The sequence below is a fragment of the Pimephales promelas genome, chromosome 17, assembly GCF_988280905.1.
Source record: "Pimephales promelas chromosome 17, fPimPro1.hap1.1, whole genome shotgun sequence".
NCBI classification, from domain to species: Eukaryota; Metazoa; Chordata; class Actinopteri; order Cypriniformes; family Leuciscidae; genus Pimephales; species Pimephales promelas.
In genome coordinates this window covers 30,169,427-30,189,428 of record NC_142785.1, presented here as the reverse complement: position 1 = coordinate 30,189,428, position 20,002 = coordinate 30,169,427, and the positions used below count along the sequence as shown (strand labels likewise).

The following is a 20,002-nucleotide window of genomic DNA, read 5'->3' as shown; positions in this document are numbered from 1 at the left end:
AGATTTTTATGCCTATTTTGAATTTTACTCGAATACAAATACAAATACAAATACTTTTCCTCCCTGAACAAATACAAATACAAATAGCGGCTGCTTTGCACACCCCTAGTGTATATATATATATATATATATATATATATATATTTTTTAATTATTTATTTTAGCTGTAAAGACAATTTGGTAAGAATTTTTATCATGAAAAAAAGGTCTGGCTTTTTTAATGCACAATATATTTTTTTATAGTTTTTTTTTTTATTATTATGTATTTCCCCCTGTTAATTTTTGTTGAATATGACCTTGTGTCCTAGGCATGTTCTTTACAATCTTCCACAATTTTACTCACTTACAGGATGACTTTTGTTAATGCTGTGTTTTATATCAAAATGATTATAACCTCTTGTCATTTTCTTCTGAAGGAGCTCTTTAGCAATCAGAAAGGATACTTAGACGAGGAATTAGACTACAGAAAGCAGTCTTTGGACCATGCACATAAGGTAAGGATTGAGATGGCCAATAATCTTGGTTGATATGGTTAATTCTGGGTGACTGCAGAGGAGTGTTACTCTATCACGAGATGCAGTTGTGTCTTCTTGTGCCCTCTGGTGGCGAGTCCTGCTCATTTTCTGTGTTTCTCTCAGCGTATCCTCGAGCTGGAGGCGATGCTGTTCGACGCTTTGCAGCATGATGAGACGAGCGGTAAGGTGTCCGAGATGCTGACCGAGCAGGACCGTGATTCGCTGAGGGAAGCTGTCGATCAGTGGAAGAGGCAGGTCTTGAGTGAATTACGAGAGCGAGATGCGCAGATACTCAGAGAGAGGATGGAACTGCTACAACATGCTCAAGCGGTACCTGTCTTTGTACATATATAAAAGTGGAAGAGATTGTGCTTATTTTTATAGCAATGCAATGGTAAATATGGATACTGGAAATTTTAAATGTGTATATTTAAATAACCATTCATTTTGCATATGCAGACAGCACATTTTCTTTAGTAAATATGAAGCTTCAGTATTTAGTGTTGCCTATTTGTTAGCTTATGATTTTCCTGTCTCAACAGAGGATAAAAGAGCTGGAAGAGTGGATTGAGACACAGAAACGACAGATAAAGGAATTAGAAGAAAAGGTAATCATATATAGACCACTCATCTATCATTTCCTTTCAAGGTCAGCACCATTATCTTTTCCAATAAAATTTGTTGTCTCTTTCTAAATGCACTGTTTATTCTCTCCTCTTTGTTCCGTTGTGTTGTTTTTTGCTTTTGTTTTTGTTTCCGTGTTCAGTTTTTATTTTTATTTTTATTTTTTTCTTTAGCCTTCATTCTTTGGTCGTAGCTCTGCCAGAAAGCAGGAAATCGTGTCATCAGATCAGTGGACCCTGGTAATACATGACTGCTCATACACAACACTAGATAATTGGACTTACATGCAACAGAAGTTATGTTCTCTATTGTACAGTATATACATATTTCCTCTTTCCTCTTAAACTATATTCAAATAAACAAAACTTCATTTAAATTGTAGTAATATTTTAAAATATTACTGTTTCTACTGTATATTTAATCGAATAAATACAGCCTTGGTGAACAAATGAGACTTCTTTCAAAAAGATTTAAAAATCTTACTGACCCCAAACTTACAGTATGAACTGTAGTCTTTGGTTTCTAATGTGATGTATGGGTGGACGGATGGATGGACTGATGGATAAGTGGATGGATGGATGGATGGATGGGCGGACGGATGGGCCAATGGATGGACTATTGGATAAGCAGATGGATGGATGGATGGATGGATGGACTGAAGAATGGATCGATGGATGGACTGATGGATAAGTTTGTGGATGGATGGATGGATGGACTAAGAATGGATGGATGGACTGATGGGTGCACGGATGGACTGATGGGTGGAGGGAGGGAGGGATGGATGGATGGATGGATGGATGGATGGACGGACGGACGGATGGACGTACTGAAGGATGGGTAAACGTATGGATGGATGGACGGATGGACTGAAGAATGGATGGATGGATGGATGGATGGATGGATGGATGGATGAATGGATGGATGGATGGATGGGTGAATGGACGGACAGAAGGGAGGGATGGATGGACGGATGGACTGAAGAATGGATGGATGGACGGATGGACGGACGGATGGGTGGATGGACTGATGGATTAGTGGACGGATGGATGGACTGTTGATTGGGTTGACGGATGGATGAATGGACTGAAGAATAGATGAATGGATGGACTGAAGAATGGATGGATGGATGGATGGATGGATGGATGGATGGATGGATGGATGGATCGAAGAATGGATGGATGGACTGAAGAATGGATGGATGGACGGACAGACTGACGGTCCGGATAGATGGATGTCTCCAGTTTGTAACTGTAAATGTTGTATTTTTCTTGTGATCACAGGCCTCAAGTGTTCTTCTGTCCCGGAGGAGGAGCGACACACACGTGCCATCAGGGGTCTCAGCGATCTCCTCTGTGCTGATACGAGTCTTCAAGCTGTTCACATCAACTCTGGAACATGGAATATGGTGCTGTCTCTCTTGTGGACTTCTAAACTATTTTTATCCTCCTGACCTTTTGAACTATGCTTTGTGTGAGCTCTTTGCGTGTGGAATTTAAGGACTCTTAAATTGAAGTGCTCTCTCCTTTCCCTGCTGAGCAGGTGGTGCTGGAGGCTGCTTCCCTTTGGAAGCCTGATGGATTGAGAGATGTTACGTTAAAAACCTTCCTCCCACTGTTTACACTCACTCTGCTTGGGTTCCCGGTGGCACTAGCCCTCCCTCCTGAGCTGAAAGTTAAATCCTGAAATTAAAATTATGTCTGTTTTTTTAATGTACAGGAGCAGTGTTTCAAATAAATTTCTCAGAGGAAGACTGAAAAACTAAGAGGATGTTTCTCTGTTCATTGAAAATAAATGACCACAGTGGATTCTGAGGTAAATAAGTGCCTCTGAACCGCCTCAAACTCAAGGTAAGCTTGATTTGTGCTTATACTTTTGAATATGGTTAGCTTTAAGTCTTTGTATTGTTTGTTTATATTGTGCGGGAATGGGTGATAGTGCACCAGATATACTTTTGTCACATTTGCATAATTCCAAATGATTTTTTGCAAATAAGTCACTTATCTAAAATAGGTTAATTTTTCAGTATAAAATAATAGTTTATTATATTACTTATAGGATTATATAAATAGATATTCTAAATATATATTATAATATAGAGATTAATATTATAAGAAGTATTTCTAATAAAGATAGTCAAGTATATTGATTTTCACATTTGCATAATTCCAAAAAAAAAAAAACACTTTTTATATTTACGGAGGTGCCGTAATGAAAATTATAAATAAAATAGTATTGTTGGTTATTATATTAGTAGGATATTATACTAATTTTGTCAGACAGTATTTCAAAGTTATTCCTCTAGTTTTTGGTCAAAATATAAATATATAGAAATGCGGATGGTTATTATTTAACCCTCCGCATTTTTAAAACCCTAAACCTAACCCAATGCCGTCGGTGTATGAATGAGTGTGTGTTTGAATGAGTCTGTGTATGAATGAGTAAGTGTATGAATGAGTGAGTGTATGAATGAGTGAGTGTATGAACGAGTGAGTGAATGTGAGGAAATATGTAAAGAGCTTTGGTGGCCATTGGGTCTGTGAAAGCGCTATTTAAATGCAGTCCATTTTCCATTTATATTTGTTGTGTTAATATGAATACAAGTTATAATAATTTACTAAAACATTTATAAAATACAACTAAGTAATGTCAATAAAACAATTAATAATATTTGTAAATATATATAGTAATGTATTTTGCAAAGTCTCAAGTGTGATTAAAATGAAAAGAAATTTAAAAAAAGTTTTAAAGCAATAGTTCACAGCTGAACAGCTGAGCTTGTTGTTTTAGAAGCTAAACTAATAGACATTCATGATTTTATGAAGCTGGTTTTATGTCACTGTCACACAACTCTGCTGTGGACGAGAGAGATAGTGGTAAAATCGAGGTTTTTGCCTCCGGCTGGTTCTTCCATCTCACTCTATTACATCTGCCACAAGAAATGCCAATGCATTACAATCAAAGAGAAACCCAGGAAGGAAATGCTCTGGAATATGGGCTGTGGCTCACAGATACCCATGAGTCCTTTGTGCTTTCAGAAATAAGGAAATGAGAAGTAGATGTCTTTTACGATCGTGGTATTTGAAGCTTCTTTGAAACTCTTCAACTAGAAAACATGCAGGGAAATAAAATTGCCACATAATGTGAATTTGGAAAGAGCTTTTGATATGGAAATAAACAGCATATTTTTTATTCACACATGCACTTTCCTACTAAAACTGGTCATTGATTGATTGTGGCTGTTACTGACAGTGCTTTTATTGTTTTGCAATTGGGATATTACAAAGTTGTTGACAATATATTTTATGGATCCATTTAGATGTGCACATAAAAAGTGTCGAGATCATCTCCTCGGGTCAGGTGAATGGAGATGAATCATGTATCTGTTAGATTAGATCAAATGCAAACCCTCTTTCCTCAGGGTATTCTTAGACTTCAGCTATTGTGCTTTTATGTGACCCATTCTGTCTGTAAAGTGTTTAACGCATTCACTCCCAGAGGCATTCGGCATATGGACCAGGACTCCTTGTACTTTGGGCACATCTTCAACCCTCCAGATGGACTTTCCCAGATCTCCACATGCACAGATGAGACCAGACACACTGTAAACGACATCTGCATGCATTTGGCAGAATTAGCATCTGTCTGTTTAACATTTCCTAATGCAACCCATGAGCTGATAGATCACTGATGGAGGATCAGAATAGATAACTAGTTATTAAAACACAATTTTGAAGGCGTTGCTTTTCAGTAAAAACATATATATAATAATAACTTGTTTTATGAATGTTCAATTAATCAAAATATATATAAAAAAAATATTTCTATTGCAAAATGGCAGGCGATTTTTGGATGGATGGATTGATTGATTGATTTTAGCATTTCAAATATAAACTTTCCACACTTGTTTTAACCCAAATTTGGTGTGGACAAACCCAAATGTTTGGTTACAAATGTCATTTAAACATTTAACCCAATGGCTGAGTTTGTCCATATTTGACCGAAAGATGGTTAAAACAACCCCGCATTTTTATTCATATGAATTTCCCACTTGAAACGTTTGCATGAGTACATTTCTAGTTCCTCTTTTCTTAGTCTTTTGTGAATGAGATGTCCTAAAGTGTCAGAAGCAGGACTTAGTATTGATTCTCTCTGATTGGACTGTTTGTAAAACAATCGATTTACCTTAAATCTCGAGGGAGAGCTCATGTGTTTCCTAATCCAGTGAGTGGAGGATTTCAGCACCACGCCTCTCTGGACAGCTCCTATAACAGCACCTGCACGCGTGACAGTCGCTCTCACACACTCATGGAATGAGTGTGTCCATGGAATACTAGTCCAAAGATTCTTCAAACAAGCTTCCCATTTCTTCTGTGAGCCATGACTGAGAGAAGACTCCTTCCACCGGATGATGATCAGGGTTCCCTGTTGTCCAGGCTGGGCACCGACAGCCCTAAACCCCGAGTGAAGTTCGGGGGGATGTTCTGTAACATCGAAGGAGCTTATGAGAATAAAACCCTGAATTTTGAGTCGTACAGCCCCAGTTCTGCCAGGAGAAACCCCCGGGGACGAGTGGACGATCAGAGGGACAATTTCAGCGACACGTCGTCGAGCATGAGTGATTTCACCAGCGTGAGTCAAACCCCTCCGAACCGAACACAGTCCAGCCCGTCCTGCAGTTCACAGGGTCAGACCCTCGTTTACCCCACCGGACCCAGTCGCGTGCAGAACGGGCGACGAGAGGTAATTACAAATTATTGTACTATTCTTATTAATGTGTAGATCATGGAACTCTCATTGCAGTTTAAAAAAGGCTATATATTAGTTCAGTTATGTAGCCAGTTTACATAATGTTTGTCTCAAAGCATTATAAAAGGCAAATGAAACTTGTCATTTAGAACATAATAATGTTGTTTTGGCTTTGGGCAATATATATCAGGCTCACTCAGAGATGCTAAAGTTGTGAAACAAACTAAATATCTATAGCCTAGCCTGATGATATACACTTTTTGCCATTGGCTGGGGATATATATATATAAAGAGAGAGCGAGTGTGTTGTCAAATTACAGAAGAAAAAAGCTACTATTTTTTTAAACAATTTTTCTGTCAGTAATAATGGTGTTTTTCTTTGAATCATTCGGCGTGCAATCAAAGAAGCATGGTTGATTTTTAACTATTTTATTTTATTACAAAAAAGTCTAATGCAGTGGACAGACACATAAATGGGCAAGATTTATTTTTGAACATTTTCTTCTTTAATAATTGATGTAATAATTTGTGCGTCAATAAGTTAAATCTATACTATTACTTACTGACCCAAGAATAAAATGTTTTTTTTTTTTTTCTCACACTTTTAAAACTTGGGAAACAATTTTTTTAAATAAATAAAAAAAACATGCATTTCTGTCTTTGTTCTATCCAAAGAGTAAAATACATACACATACTTTCTTACTTTCTTCTTAAATTAGTAAATTTGTGGAAGTCCTAATTGTTTTAAGAATTGTGTGAATTAGAGACTGGATGGTTCCGCCTCGCCCCTGACTCCCTGTCTGAGTGTGTGAATACTAAAGCAGCAGATGGTGGGCAGACACAGGCGGAGAGGGTGGGGGATCTGGACTGCTTTTGTCTACTGTGACTATTGAACCCCGGTAATCTTAAACTAAACTACACCCCGCCCGAATACTGACACCCGTCCACGCGCCCCGTCGCTGCGCCTTTATTCTGACGTGAGCAAAGATTCGATCATCATCATCGCTCGCGTCCTCTGGAATCAAAGCTGCTCCCAGACCGGTGTCATGTCTTTCCCAGGCAAGAAGAACAACCCTCGCGTCACGGTAAGAAATATTAGCGATTAAAACCCCAGGCCACCGAATGTGTGCTGGCTGCATAACGGAGACATGGTGATGAGGAGGAGGATGATGATGGTTTTATTGTGCAGTCATGGGTGAGCCGCCGCCGGCAACAACCTGCTGTCCTCGAAACACTGCTCAGAAAGCCGGTCAACATTTACGAGCTGCACTAATGCATTTCATGATGTGAGAAATGCAAAACGCTGTGCATGAGTCTGTGGTTCAGTGTGCTACGGCGGAGGCTAATGCCGGTTTCTCGTGTCCATTGTGTCTTTCATTCATTCATTCATGCATTCATGCATTCATTCATGTCGGCTAGTATCGGTGCCGGTTGTAATAATTTCTTCGTGAATAGAAAAGACGCGTTTTATCCGAAAGTGTTTAATACCGCTGCTCCATTTCCGCACAGTGCACGCGACGCGAGGATTCCACGCACGTCGCGAGCGTTCAGATCTCCTCCCTGGCCTAGACGTGTGACTGGGGGCCCTGCCCATGAGCCCTGGCCCCTGGCAAGCATTATTGAAAGCATTTTTGGTGAATGTGAAACCTATTTTACAGTTCTAACCCCTATATGTCTATACTAAATTATATGCCAATGTACCAAATCATTTGGCATATTAAAATATGTTTGTTGCAGTAAAATATGCTTAATAATAATATAGACACAACACAATGAAAAGCCATAATGACTTTTTTGGTGTCTCCAGCAATTGTGGTCAATTACAGAAAGACAGAGCACTTAACGCACACACAAAACACCATAACAAACACTCATAAAACTACATGGATTATTTGTATTAATTTATTTTATGATATTGATGGACGTTTTGAAGCATCAGCGTTTTGGGCGAATAGAGTAGTTTATTGCTGAGAGAGAAAAAAATATACCTCTAGGCCTACTTTTTTTATATATCTAAACAAATGTGGTAATCACACAGGCAGTAATGGCAATCTCCATGAATAATTTCACTAAATGTTAAACATAATTAAACATTCTCAGTAAACTATGTTTATTAATTTAATTTTACTATTTATTTTACGCTAAAAGTAAAGTAAAATTACATGTATTGTCATAAAATGTAATGTTTAAATAAAGTAAATAAAATGTAAATGCTAAAATAACATTCTTCACAATGTGGAACAGTTTTTTTTTTTAGGATTCAAAATTACAAAGTACACTTTACCCCATGTTCCTTATCATTTAGTATTAAAAAAAACAATTGTACATTAAAGAAAAGAAAGTTTGCTTTTATTTATGTTCTTGCTTGCATGGTTCAGGTAACCAAAAGTGATTTTCTAGTGAATTTTCTGCCTAAATATAATGACTTTAGACAATGAAAGGGATAAGCGAGGATTCATCCATGTGCACTGCAGGAGCGAGAAAACCCGGGAAGAGCGCTGTTAACTCGGACAAATTGGATTCAATTCCCTTCCGCACAATTTAGCATTGCCTCCTGACCGGCGCTACAGAGTCCCCTGTCTGACCCACATTCAAAGCACAGTGAAGCACTCAGCATGATTTTGGAAACATATGGGGTTTTTTATGTTTTCAAAAAAACAAAATAATTGTATATTCCTTCGTTCAATAATTCCCTGTATATTCAATACTGTAACATGAGGGGTCGTCCTGATGCACGCTACGCCCTCGCCCCTCGCTCTGTCTGTTTCGTCTCTCCTCAAGCAAACTCGTGTCCCAGAATCGGAAATACTCGGCAGGGATTTTGGCTGTGCCAGCGATGGGCCGCCCGTGGAAGTGTCACATTGCATTAAAGTGAAGTTCTGTGGGTTGCACGCCACCCTGTCACAATGAGTGTGGTGAAATACCCTTTAGCACGAGTCAAGAAAAGTGTATTTAATTTATTTCTTTATTTAGCCATGTCTGTTGAGACTTTCGCTGTGTGAGAGTTAGGTTCGCTGCTTTGAGTTGAGGTTGGCATCGTCTAACAGAACCGTGAATGATGTTTCATGCCTGGCTGCCCTTCAAGCCCACTTTCCTGGCATTGCTTCATCTGAATGCGGTGGTCTCCTGTATCTGGGCTTATGATTTGGGCTCAATTAAAAGTGTCAGTACCATTCCTCCTCGCTATGCATTTATGCAAAACCACAGCAGTCATGCGTGACTAATAGAGTAAACAGAAAAGTGTTGTTACAGATGAATGGAGTTGCCTGTTATCTTTCTTTTGTATTCTCTACCTCTGTCTGGGTTTTCAATGATATAATCTCTGATTAGCTCCTTAAAGAACGCTGCATATTCCACATAGGAGGATTTGCATGCATTATGCACTTCTTTGTGCTCCTGTGCTTTGAAATCACTGTAATTCTATAACCAATTGTCTCTGGATGGAAGTGGGTCAGCAGTGTTTCAGTGAAATTCAAGTCATCCGAGTTCAATAAGGATGTTTTTGGTATCTTGATGCTGAACATCTCCACTTCTTGGTGTGAGTGGACTTTTTAGCACAGGTTTGACATCATATGTGAATAGTTTTAATCTCAATTATTTTATGTTCCATGGAATATCTGAATGTGAATTTGTAGTGGAACGATCACTTTAAAGTTACATCACAACATTCATCACTGTCTTCTTTTTTCCACAGGGTGACAAACTCATCATTAAAGGTGGAAAAATCGTAAATGATGACCAGTCATTTTATGCCGACATTTACATTGAAGATGGAACCATTAAGTAAGATTTAATTTTTTTGAAAATCTACATATAAATTGCATCAATGTTTGATATATTTGACATTCATTTCATTTACCAGATCCTTTTTTTTTTTTTTTGAAGTAACATCTAAAGAAATGTTTATTTTGTATTATTCTGACTGGTATAGGCAGATCGGCGAGAACCTCATCGTACCTACTGGTGTGAAGACGGTGGATGCCTATGGGCACATTGTGATCCCAGGAGGCATCGATGTGAACACATGTCTACAGGCCCCTCACCTGGGCATGACCCCGGCAGACGACTTCTATCATGGCACCCGCGCTGCTCTGGCAGGAGGAACCACCATGATCAGTATGTCATCACAACATCTCAAGACTTACAGTAGTTAACAGATCATTAAACTCAGAGTGGAAATCTAGTAGAAACAGTAAGTGATTACTGTGGATTGAAAGGATGGTCTCTAGTAAAAAAAAAAGAAAAGTGTGTGTGGTGTTCAGTATTAAGAGCTTGTCAAGACTCATAAAATCAGTAGAATTGGGGTCACAGCGCTGTCTGTTCTCCTCTCAACTTTCTTTAGATATGCCACTGTACCGTTATGAAGTCATTTAGGACAGAGAAATGTCTCCTTTACAGCGTTTGCATTGTTCATTTGCTCTGTATTTAAAGGGATAATTCACAAAAAGTTAAAATGCTGTCTTTACTCACGTCATTCTAATTCTCTTCTTTGGAATCTAGATGAAGATGTTTTTAATGAAAGAAATAGAGAGATTTCTGTCCCTCCGTTCAAAGTCTATTCGCCCAAAACTCTGATGCTTCAAAACGCCCATGAATATCATGAAATAAATTAATACAAAATAATTCATGTAGTTTCTCAATTATAAGCAGCTCATAAAATTGGCAAGCATAATTATCTAAGAATTAGAAACAAAAATAGTTTTTGCTGAATAATAGCATCTCAGCCTGCTGTCATTGCTTAAAATATATCAAAACATTTATGACCACAATCATTTATAGAGGTAATGACATGGATTTTTTAAAATCTTGTACAAAAAAACAAGTATACATGCATAAAAAACAAGTGGCAATCTCCCGGCTCTCTCTTGAAACCAACACGGAAGTGACTTAAACTGCTGTTCATCGACTGGCCGCTAGAGGCTCCAATAGAAAGTCAATCCCACTCCCCAAGTTAAAATGCCCAACGTTACAGCAGAAAAAAATTGCGTTTACAGCCTGGTGCAAAAAGTGGTTTTGGTCTATATGGCTTATTTTGCCCTTCATGAAAACTGAGGGGGTGGATTTTGTATAGCGTTTAAACTATATTAAGCTTTAAAGGGATATTCCACCCAAAAATAAAAATTCTGTCATCATGCACGCACCCTCAAGTTGTTGCAAACCTGTATGAGTTTCTTTCTAATGCTGAACACAAAGGAAGATATTTTGAAGAACGATTGGAACCAAATGGTTATTTGACACCATTGACTTCCATAGTAGAAAAAATAAATACTATGGAAGTCAATGGTGCCAAAGTTCCAATCGTTCTTCAAAATATCTTCCTTTGTGTTCTGCATAATTATGGCCGGCTCTGCCCAATTTGGGCTTCAAAAATGCTCTTCAGAAAACTACGGGTGACATCACGACTCACGGACACTACGCCCATATTTTTTTACAGGTGAAAACCCTCACTCTGACCCTCTATCTGAAATGATCTGTTTTTACGGAGTGGCTCCTTTAAGGCTCATCAGTAAACGGCCACTGTTATGATTGGCTTACAATATTGCATTAGAAACGGTATTAACGCCCCCTTGTGTTGACATGACACTCGCATCTGGTGTACTGTAGGCAAATGTCAGCCATTGAGCGACTGAACGAATGGTGCGAAAATGTATATTCATCGATGTCTTGCTCTGGAGACAGTCATATGCAAATGCATTTGCCCGTGTGATGTCACAAATCCCACAATATCCAAACAAGCCGTTTTTGTTGCTTGATTAAATAAATGCTTGGCTTATAATGAGGAGGATGTTTTAAGCTATGAAACTTGCAGGATGCTTTAATGGTACAAAGACCTCTTGTACTGTATGTCAAAAGATCAAGGCAAATTTGATTATTATGCCATGATAGTCTTTTCTTCCCTATTGTGACGCATATCTGAGTGAAACTGCTTCTAGAACAAGCAAAAAAGTAGGGTGGGACTTGATTCTGTCCATCAGGAATTGACTGGATGGTTGGTTTGATTGGATGGTAGGTTGGAAGTTATTTTGGATAAAGATTTCGAGGACATAAATGATTTACAATAAATATTAAAAATGCAATATTCCATGAAAAAACAAGAAATGTCCATGTTGATTTCATGGTGACTTTAACACAGGAGTCAAGGTATTTCTCAGTATATTAAGCGTGTGTTTTTCATCAGTCTGCTCTCCTCGTCTTGCTCACTTCCTTTAGTTGACCATGTTGTGCCTGAACCGGGTTCTAGTTTACTGTCAGCATATGACCAGTGGAGGGATACGGCAGACAAGAGGTCGTGCTGTGATTACTCTCTGCACATCGACATCACTCGCTGGCATGATGGGCTGTTTGAGGAGCTGGAGTCTCTGGTCAAAGATAAAGGTGATTTGAGATTTCAGGTGTGACTTTGATATTTTTGCTTCCTGAATTATTAGGTTTATTTTTTTAACACGCATAAAAACACTTTTTGCATTCGGCTCTAGAAAGATGCATCACATTATAATAACAAATGTGTGTTTTTTTTTTTGTTTTTTTTTAGGGGTCAACTCATTTCTCATCTTCATGGCTTATAAGGATAGGTACCAGAGCTCTGATACACAGGTTTGTTGGTCATGTGATTCTGAATTTATTGTACAACTTAGTAATTAGTCACATCTGAAATTGTAAAACAGTCAAAAAAAAAAAAAGATAAAACATATTTAGTAGAATGTATTTACTGTCACTTTTGATAAATTCAATGCTGAATAAAAGTATTAAATTGTTGTTGTTGTTTTTTTTACTTACTGAAAAAAACTTTTGAACAGCAATGTATGTTTTATAGATCATATTTCCAAGAGCAAACACTCTCTGTGTCTGTAGATCTATGAGATGTTTAGTGCCATGAGAGAACTGGGAGCCATTGCACAGGTTCACGCTGAAAACGGTGACATCATTGATGAGGTAACTATGATTGTTATCATTATCATTAAATCACCCAAAAATGAATATTCTCATTTACTCACCCACAAGATGTTGATGTATGCATTGACTTCCATAGTATTTTTTTGCTTCTCCGTACTATTGAAGTCAATGTGGAACGTCAACTGTTTGATTACTGACATTCTTCAAAATATCATGTTTTGTGTTCAGCAGAAAAAAGAAATGTATACCATTTTGGAACAACTTGATGGATAGGATGAAATAAATGATGACAGAATTTTAATTTTTGGATGAACCATCCCTTTAATCTAAATGTCTTCAATTGCTAATGCATTTCAATAATGTCTTATAAAATATACAAGTGTCTTTCCATCCAACTGTCTTTTTCTCCATGCTTGTATCCATTGTTGTTTTTGTTTGTAATCTCAGGAACAGAAGAAGCTTTTGGATCTGGGAATCACTGGTCCAGAGGGACACGTACTGAGCCACCCAGAGGAGGTTAGTCTTATCATGGAATTATAATTGACCATTCTTGTTTGTTTGTTTGTTTTTTGGGGAATATTGGCATATTTATTTTAACCACAACCATCCAATAATTTCCCGATGGACAAAATCAAGTTCCACCCTAAATTTGTTCTTGTTCAAGAAGCTGTTTCACTCGGATATACTCGGATAAGCCATTTGTCTTATTAAAAATCAGTGTACCTACCATCAGAATGATTTTGAAACTATATTTTAAGCATTAAAAAAACATACATACAGAAACTGAAGTTTCGTCTCTTCTTTTCCTCCCTTTTATGGGATATACATTTGAATGAAACGGCTTTTTAAACAAGAAAAAACTTAGAGCGGCACTTGGTTCATGGGGAATTGATTGGATGGTTAGGTCATTTGTCATTTGGTTTGTTATTGGTGAATCTCATGTGAGTGACAGGTTGCCCCGCCCTCGTGCCAGTAAACACGTCATCAGAGAAGAGAAGAGATGTAACTGCAAGAGAAAGTAGTAGTTATTTGGATTAAAGATTATGAGGGCACATGAATAAAAAAGTGTGCACAGATAAATACTGCAATATTCCATTAGTTTTTATTTCAAGTTTTTATTTCATGGTGACTTGAGATACAAATTTGTTCTACCACTGGTTTACACTGTTTTTGGTGTTTTTTTCTCCAGGTGGAGACTGAGGCTGTGTATCGAGCCATCACCATTGCTAAACAGGCCAACTGCCCTCTCTACATCACCAAGGTGATGAGCAAACCTGCTGCTGATGTCATCGCCAAGGCTAGGAAAAAGGGTACGAATGTTTTAGCTGCTCTAAAACACTGTGACAGAAACATAGAAAACCATGAGAAGAGGCAGTGAATATTTGTGTAATGTGCTCTGATTCATTTTCAGGCATGGTCATCTATGGGGAACCAGTAGCAGCCAGCCTTGGCACAGATGGATCGCACTACTGGAGCAAACACTGGGCTGAAGCTGCTGCGTTTGTCATGTCTCCTCCTCTCAACCCAGACACCAGCACTCCAGATTACCTCAGCTCACTACTGTCCTGGTGAGCAGCAAACATCCATCCATCTCTATCTACCTGTTATCCATCAATCCTTCTATCCATCTATCCTTCTATCCACCTCTGTCCATCCATCTATCCATCCATCCATGAGGGATGGTTGAGGGTTCGTTGGTTGAGGATTGAGGAATATTTGAGAGTTTGTTGGTTGAGGATTGAGGAATGGTTGAGGATTCATTAAATGAGGATTGAGGAATGGTTGAGGGTTCATTGGTTGAGGATTGAGGAATGGTTGAGGGTTCATTGGTTGAGGATTGAGGAATGGTTGCGGGTTCATTGTTTGAGGATTGAGGGATGGTTGAGGGTTCATTGGTTGAGGATTGAGGAATGGTTGAGGGTTCATTGGTTGAGGATTGAGGGATGGTTGAGGGTTCATTGGTTGAGGATTAAGGAATGGTTGATGGTTCATTGGTTGAGGATTGATGAACGGTTGAGGATAAATGAGGATTGAGGAATGGTTGGGGGTTCATTGGTTGAGGATTGAGGGATGGTTGAGGCTTCATTGGTTGAGGATTGAGGGATGGTTGAGGGTTCATTGGTTGAGGATTGAGGAATGGTTGAGGGTTCATTGTTTGAGGATTGAGGGATGGTTGAGGGTTCATTGGTTGAGGATTGAGGGATGGTTGAGGATTCATTGGTTGAGGATTGAGGAATGGTTGATGGTTCATTGGTTGAGGATTGATGAATGGTTGAGGATAAATGAGGATTGAGAAATGGTTGAGGGTTCATTGGTTGAGGATTGAGGGATGGTTGAGGGTTCATTGGTTGAGGATTGAGGGATGGTTGAGGGTTCATTGGTTGAGGATTGAGGAATGGTTGATGGTTCGTTGGTTGAGGATTGATGAATGGTTGAGGATTCATTAGATGTGGATTGAGGAATGGTTGAGGGTTTGTTGGTTGAGGATTGAGGGATGGTTGAGGGTTCATTGGTTGAGGATTGAGGGATGGTTGATGGTTCATTGGTTGAGGATTGATGAATGGTTGAGGATTCATTAGATGTGGATTGAGGAATGGTTGAGGGTTTGTTGGTTGAGGATTGAGGGATGGTTGAGGGTTCATTGGAGGGTTCATCCATCCATCCATTCATCCATCCAATCTTTTATTTTTTTATTTGACAATTGAAATTCCTCCACTTTCATGTTTGATGTTTTCAGTGGGGATCTTCAGGTAACAGGCAGTGCTCACTGCACCTTCACTACTGCACAGAAAGCTGTTGGAAAAGATGACTTCACCCTCATCCCAGAGGGGACTAATGGCATTGAGGAGCGTATGAGCATTGTCTGGGATAAAGCTGTGGTAGGTCTTCCTTATGTTTTTGATAATTTAAAAAACAATACATTTAAAATGTTTATATACTGTATATATATATATATATATATATATTCCAACATTACAAACGACTGTGCTTTACATTATTCGCAAAAGGGCCATTCTTTGATATTTAAATCATCTATTGGCAGTGGTGGAATGTAACGAAGTACAAATACTTCGTTACTTTACTTAAGTACGTTTTTCACGTATCTTTACTTTACTTAAGTAGAATAAATAGTGCATACTTTTTACTTTTACTTCGTTACATTTTGCAGCAATTATTCTACTTTCTACTCCACTACATTTCTACAACTTCTGTTACATTTTCGTTACATTTTCTGATCGTCTGACGTAATCTGACCGTCCGTTCGTTGCACGTTTGTCTCACCAGTGACGTTTGGTTGCCATAGATATATCAACCCGGTCACACTAAATGCGTCTCACACGCAGTGTGTTTATCGTGCAATTTATACGCGAAAATTTGTTTTTATGTGCATAGGAAACACACCGTGTGTAATATACGTTTGGTTAGGTTATGGCAAGCCAAGAGGTTCAGAATTACACCATAAATGAATCGCGTTTACTGCCAAACATAGTTGTTAATATATAGTAAGGATAAGCATGTTGTGCAGCTATATTGCCTAATTGCAAGCTTGTTTCAGAAATGGTGACAATTTTTTTCCATCATTATTGAACATCATTATAGGAGTTTTAGGTGGAACGGGTTAGAATTAAATGTTTTATTAATCATTAGAAAAAAATAGACATTAAGAGAATAAATTGTTATGCAAGTACTTTTACTTTTAATACTTAAAGTACATTTAAAATCAGGTACTTTTTACTTTTTACTTAAGTATGGTTGTCATTGTGTTACTTCTACTTTTACTAAAGTAAATATTTATCTGTTTATTTGTACTTTTACTTAAGTACTGAGATTCAGTACTTCCTCCACCACTGTCTATTGGCAATATGTCATGATGAATTCACAGGTCAAACATGAATGTGAAGTCTTCTATGTGCTTGCATTTGTATGTATGTGACAGCTCTCTTGTTTCACTGATATTTTTGTTGCATAGGCCACAGGTAAAATGGACGAGAATGATTTTGTTGCAGTAACAAGCACAAACGCTGCAAAAATCTTCAACATGTACCCTCGGAAAGGACGGATCGCTGTTGGATCTGACGCCGACATTGTGATCTGGAACACCAAGGAGACGAAAATCTTCTCTGCCAAATCTCACAATCTGGTATGAGAATTTCTCAGTGGCAAAAAAAAAAAAAAGATTACCAGTTAACAGTTGTTTTTATGTGTCCAACATCATTGTACTTATTCATCTATTGATTTAGAGTGGTAATTGTTTTACAGTAGAATGCTTTCTGAACTGAACAGAATTCTGTTAAATCCTTGTAATGTTCTATTGGAATTTTGTGTACGTGAAATATAATCTCTTCTGCCCTTATTCTACGTGTGCGCCACAGACAGTAGAAGTGAATATCTTTGAGGGAACGGAGTGCCGAGGCTTTCCTGTATTGGTCATCAGTCAGGGCAGGATCGTTCTGGAAGACGGGAAACTCAGTGTGACCGAGGGTTCAGGCCGCTTCATCCCTAGAAAAGGCTATCCCGACTATGTCTACAAGAGAATTAAGGCCCGGGGCAGGGTAAGAATGTTTCTGTGTGATTGTGAATCTATCTAACACATCTAACACTCTCACAGGCTTTTAAAGTTTAAAAAGACTCAACTTTTGTATTCTGAAGGGTCACTTTCATGATCAAATCTTTTATTTTGCAGATGGCTGATGCCCGTGGTGTTCCTAGAGGAAACTATGATGGCCCCGTCCATGATGTCATAAGTATGACCAAATCTGTACCACCCACTCCCACCTCTAGGGGGCCCTCATGTCCAGGAAAGAACCCACTGGGACCGTCCAGAAATTTGCACCAATCTGGGTTCACTTTATCTGGTAAGCACCTTTGTTGTTGGTTTCTTGCTCCTCCTTACTGTATTTACTGTAGTGACAGGGTTCAGAAAAAAGAAGGTTCTGAAAGTAAAAATCACATTCATTTCCTCCATTGGGGATGAATTTTATATTTTGTACTTATCAATTAAGGCAAAGAGTGTAGTATTACATAATATAGGCCTAGTATGATATTAACTAATTATACTACTATTTGAAAGTTGCATATACAGTACCAACCAATATATATATTTATTAATTAATAAATTAATACTTCAATTCAGAAAGACATTATGCATTAAATTGATTAAGGGGGGTACATTGAAGATCTCAGCATAATAACATAAAACTTTTTTTAATTTAAAAAGAATTCTGAGATCATGAAAAAAAAAGTTTAATAAAGGCTTTTAAAAATCAAAAATGACTTCTCTTACAACATAAAACATATTGTGTGTATTTTATAATAATCAGTAGATTGATATTGATTACATGTTCATCCCCTCATAAAATACTGTATGGTTTGTTTTGATGCATGGCTTTGAAGATTTTATTGAATTTTTTTTTTTTATCTTTATGAAAAATTTTTTTTTAAAAAATACTTCCAGAACAAACACTGCTGAAAAAACGCATGTATAATCTCTGAGTCTCTGTGACCTAACTCAAGCAAAGTTAAAACAGGCGAACTTTTATTACAGTCAACTTCTATTACATACAAATGCATTGTATCCAAACTAAAAACACAACGAGTTTCAACTTTTTCTTTTTTTTCTTTTACTCAAAAAGGCACTCAAAAGGATGACCACATCCCCCGGCGTACGGCACAGAGGATCGTAGCGCCTCCTGGAGGCCGTTCCAATATCACATCCCTCTCTTGAACTTCATCAATCAGGGGATCCAACCGCAACAGTTCGCCTCCTTCAGATTCCAGTTTTATATTACCCGTATCATGCAAATATTTAACCCAATAAATCCATACACTCACTATGACCCTATAGGCTATGCAGCAACTCAATATAGCTTTCCATGAATTCATTTTCACTATGTAATCTGCCTCCTCCTCACAAATAATGTAGCATGCTCCTCGATCAGAGTCACCCAGAATACATTCTGCTTTAGTGTAGCAATAGCATCGATGGCGTAAAGACGGCTAGTGATTGTTGTGTGTTTGTGAACCACTGAATGGATCTCATTCTACTCTATTGCTGCCTTTAAACCAGTGCTTTCCTCCTGCGACGAGACATTTAAAGGGCAAGTGTGTTTTCTCCACCAGTAGTGTGGCAAAACTGACATCACCTTTAAGAGGCTGTACTCTGTCATTGTGCTTTAAAGAAAAATGAGGGTCTTGATGATAAGATATTATAAAGAAACTGTCATCGTTAGGTTTGTCAATGTTGTATCTAAGAATAGAACAAAAAAATGGATTGTAGACTTCTGCGTCTAACTGCATTCACGATTTACAGTTGGTTTTGAGAAGTAAGATGTCATCAAATTGAAACTCATCACAGATGCAGCAATCAATGCATTTTTTGTACGTTTCTAAGAGAATGTTTGGTGCTCTCGATCTATAGATCAAACACATGCCAATGTGTCACTTTTTGAAACCAGATAAAAGTTTTTAATTCTTTTGAGTTTTATATTCCTGTAATGCAACAGTCTTTTGTAGTCTTAACCAGTATTGCTGGAATCCTCCATATTAGATGTACTGTAATTTCCATGTGATATTTCAGAGTTGAAGGTGAAGGTCAGTGAAGCTGAGAGAAAGAGATCAGTGGATTGTCTTTTCTACCTTGGTCATTCTGTAAAAAGTTTTTTTTTTCTTTTTTTTTTCTCAGTTTTGTGCATGGTTTGCATGTCCTCAATAAAACAATGGCTAAAAAAGTGCATTTTCTGATAATTTCACAACAGTGCTTCTGTAATTTTGATTCAAAGTATATATTTTTTTCAGTATAGACACATTTTCCAGGTTTGGTAAGTTTAATTACATGTTTATAGAATTATATTAAGGGCAAAATAAAATATATATATATATTTTTTAGAAACAACCACTTTTATTCAGCAAGCAAAGATTCATTCAATTGATCAAACGTGACAGTAAAGATATTCATAATGTTAATATTTATAAATCTTTTGCCATCCCATATATATATATATATATATATATATATATATATATGAAGACTTAAGTTTCGGGTCGAAATTTTGAGTTTCTCCAATCTTCTTGAAACTCTGGATTCTGATAGAGGGCCATGGGACTTAGACCTGAGTGCGAAAATGGAGGCTCTAGACCCTTCCAGAGCTGAGATATTGAGATCCCAGGTTGCATTTAGCCTTTATAAATATCTCAGCTCTGGAAGGGTCTAGAGCCTCCTTTTT

At 37.8% G+C, this 20,002-nt stretch overlaps 2 protein-coding genes across 12 annotated transcripts in view; both read left to right on the top strand.

Moving 5' to 3' along the window:
• jakmip3 (Janus kinase and microtubule interacting protein 3) overlaps window positions 1-2,901 on the top strand; it is a 37,666-nt gene extending 34,765 nt beyond the window's left edge. For 9 of the 10 annotated variants that reach the window (XM_089122355.1, XM_089122353.1, XM_089122356.1 and 6 more), the window contains 5 exons: window positions 417-494; window positions 639-845; window positions 1,058-1,123; window positions 1,282-1,378; window positions 2,420-2,901. In XM_089122355.1, the coding sequence (XP_088978481.1) occupies window positions 417-494; window positions 639-845; window positions 1,058-1,123; window positions 1,282-1,332 (402 nt within the window). In that variant the 3' untranslated portion in view covers window positions 1,333-1,378; window positions 2,420-2,901. The remainder of the gene's footprint in view (window positions 1-416; window positions 495-638; window positions 846-1,057; window positions 1,124-1,281; window positions 1,379-2,419) is intronic. The other variant, XM_039665314.2, reaches the window with a different exon arrangement.
• A 1,833-nt stretch (window positions 2,902-4,734) lies between these two features.
• dpysl4 (dihydropyrimidinase like 4) lies at window positions 4,735-19,527 on the top strand. Of its 2 annotated transcripts, none has more exons than XM_089122357.1 (14): window positions 4,735-5,879; window positions 9,580-9,668; window positions 9,817-10,001; window positions 12,096-12,260; window positions 12,418-12,479; window positions 12,738-12,818; window positions 13,227-13,295; window positions 13,969-14,089; window positions 14,191-14,347; window positions 15,517-15,658; window positions 16,750-16,920; window positions 17,153-17,332; window positions 17,464-17,635; window positions 18,413-19,527. In XM_089122357.1, exons 1-14 carry the CDS (start codon window positions 5,517-5,519, stop codon window positions 18,502-18,504), a joined length of 2,049 nt encoding a protein of 682 aa, XP_088978483.1. In that variant the 5' UTR covers window positions 4,735-5,516; the 3' UTR covers window positions 18,505-19,527. The 2 variants fall into 2 exon arrangements, with proteins under 2 accessions (XP_088978483.1, XP_088978484.1); XM_089122358.1 differs by lacking the exon at window positions 4,735-5,879 and adding an exon at window positions 6,603-6,970.
• Window positions 19,528-20,002: the final 475 nt, after the last annotated feature.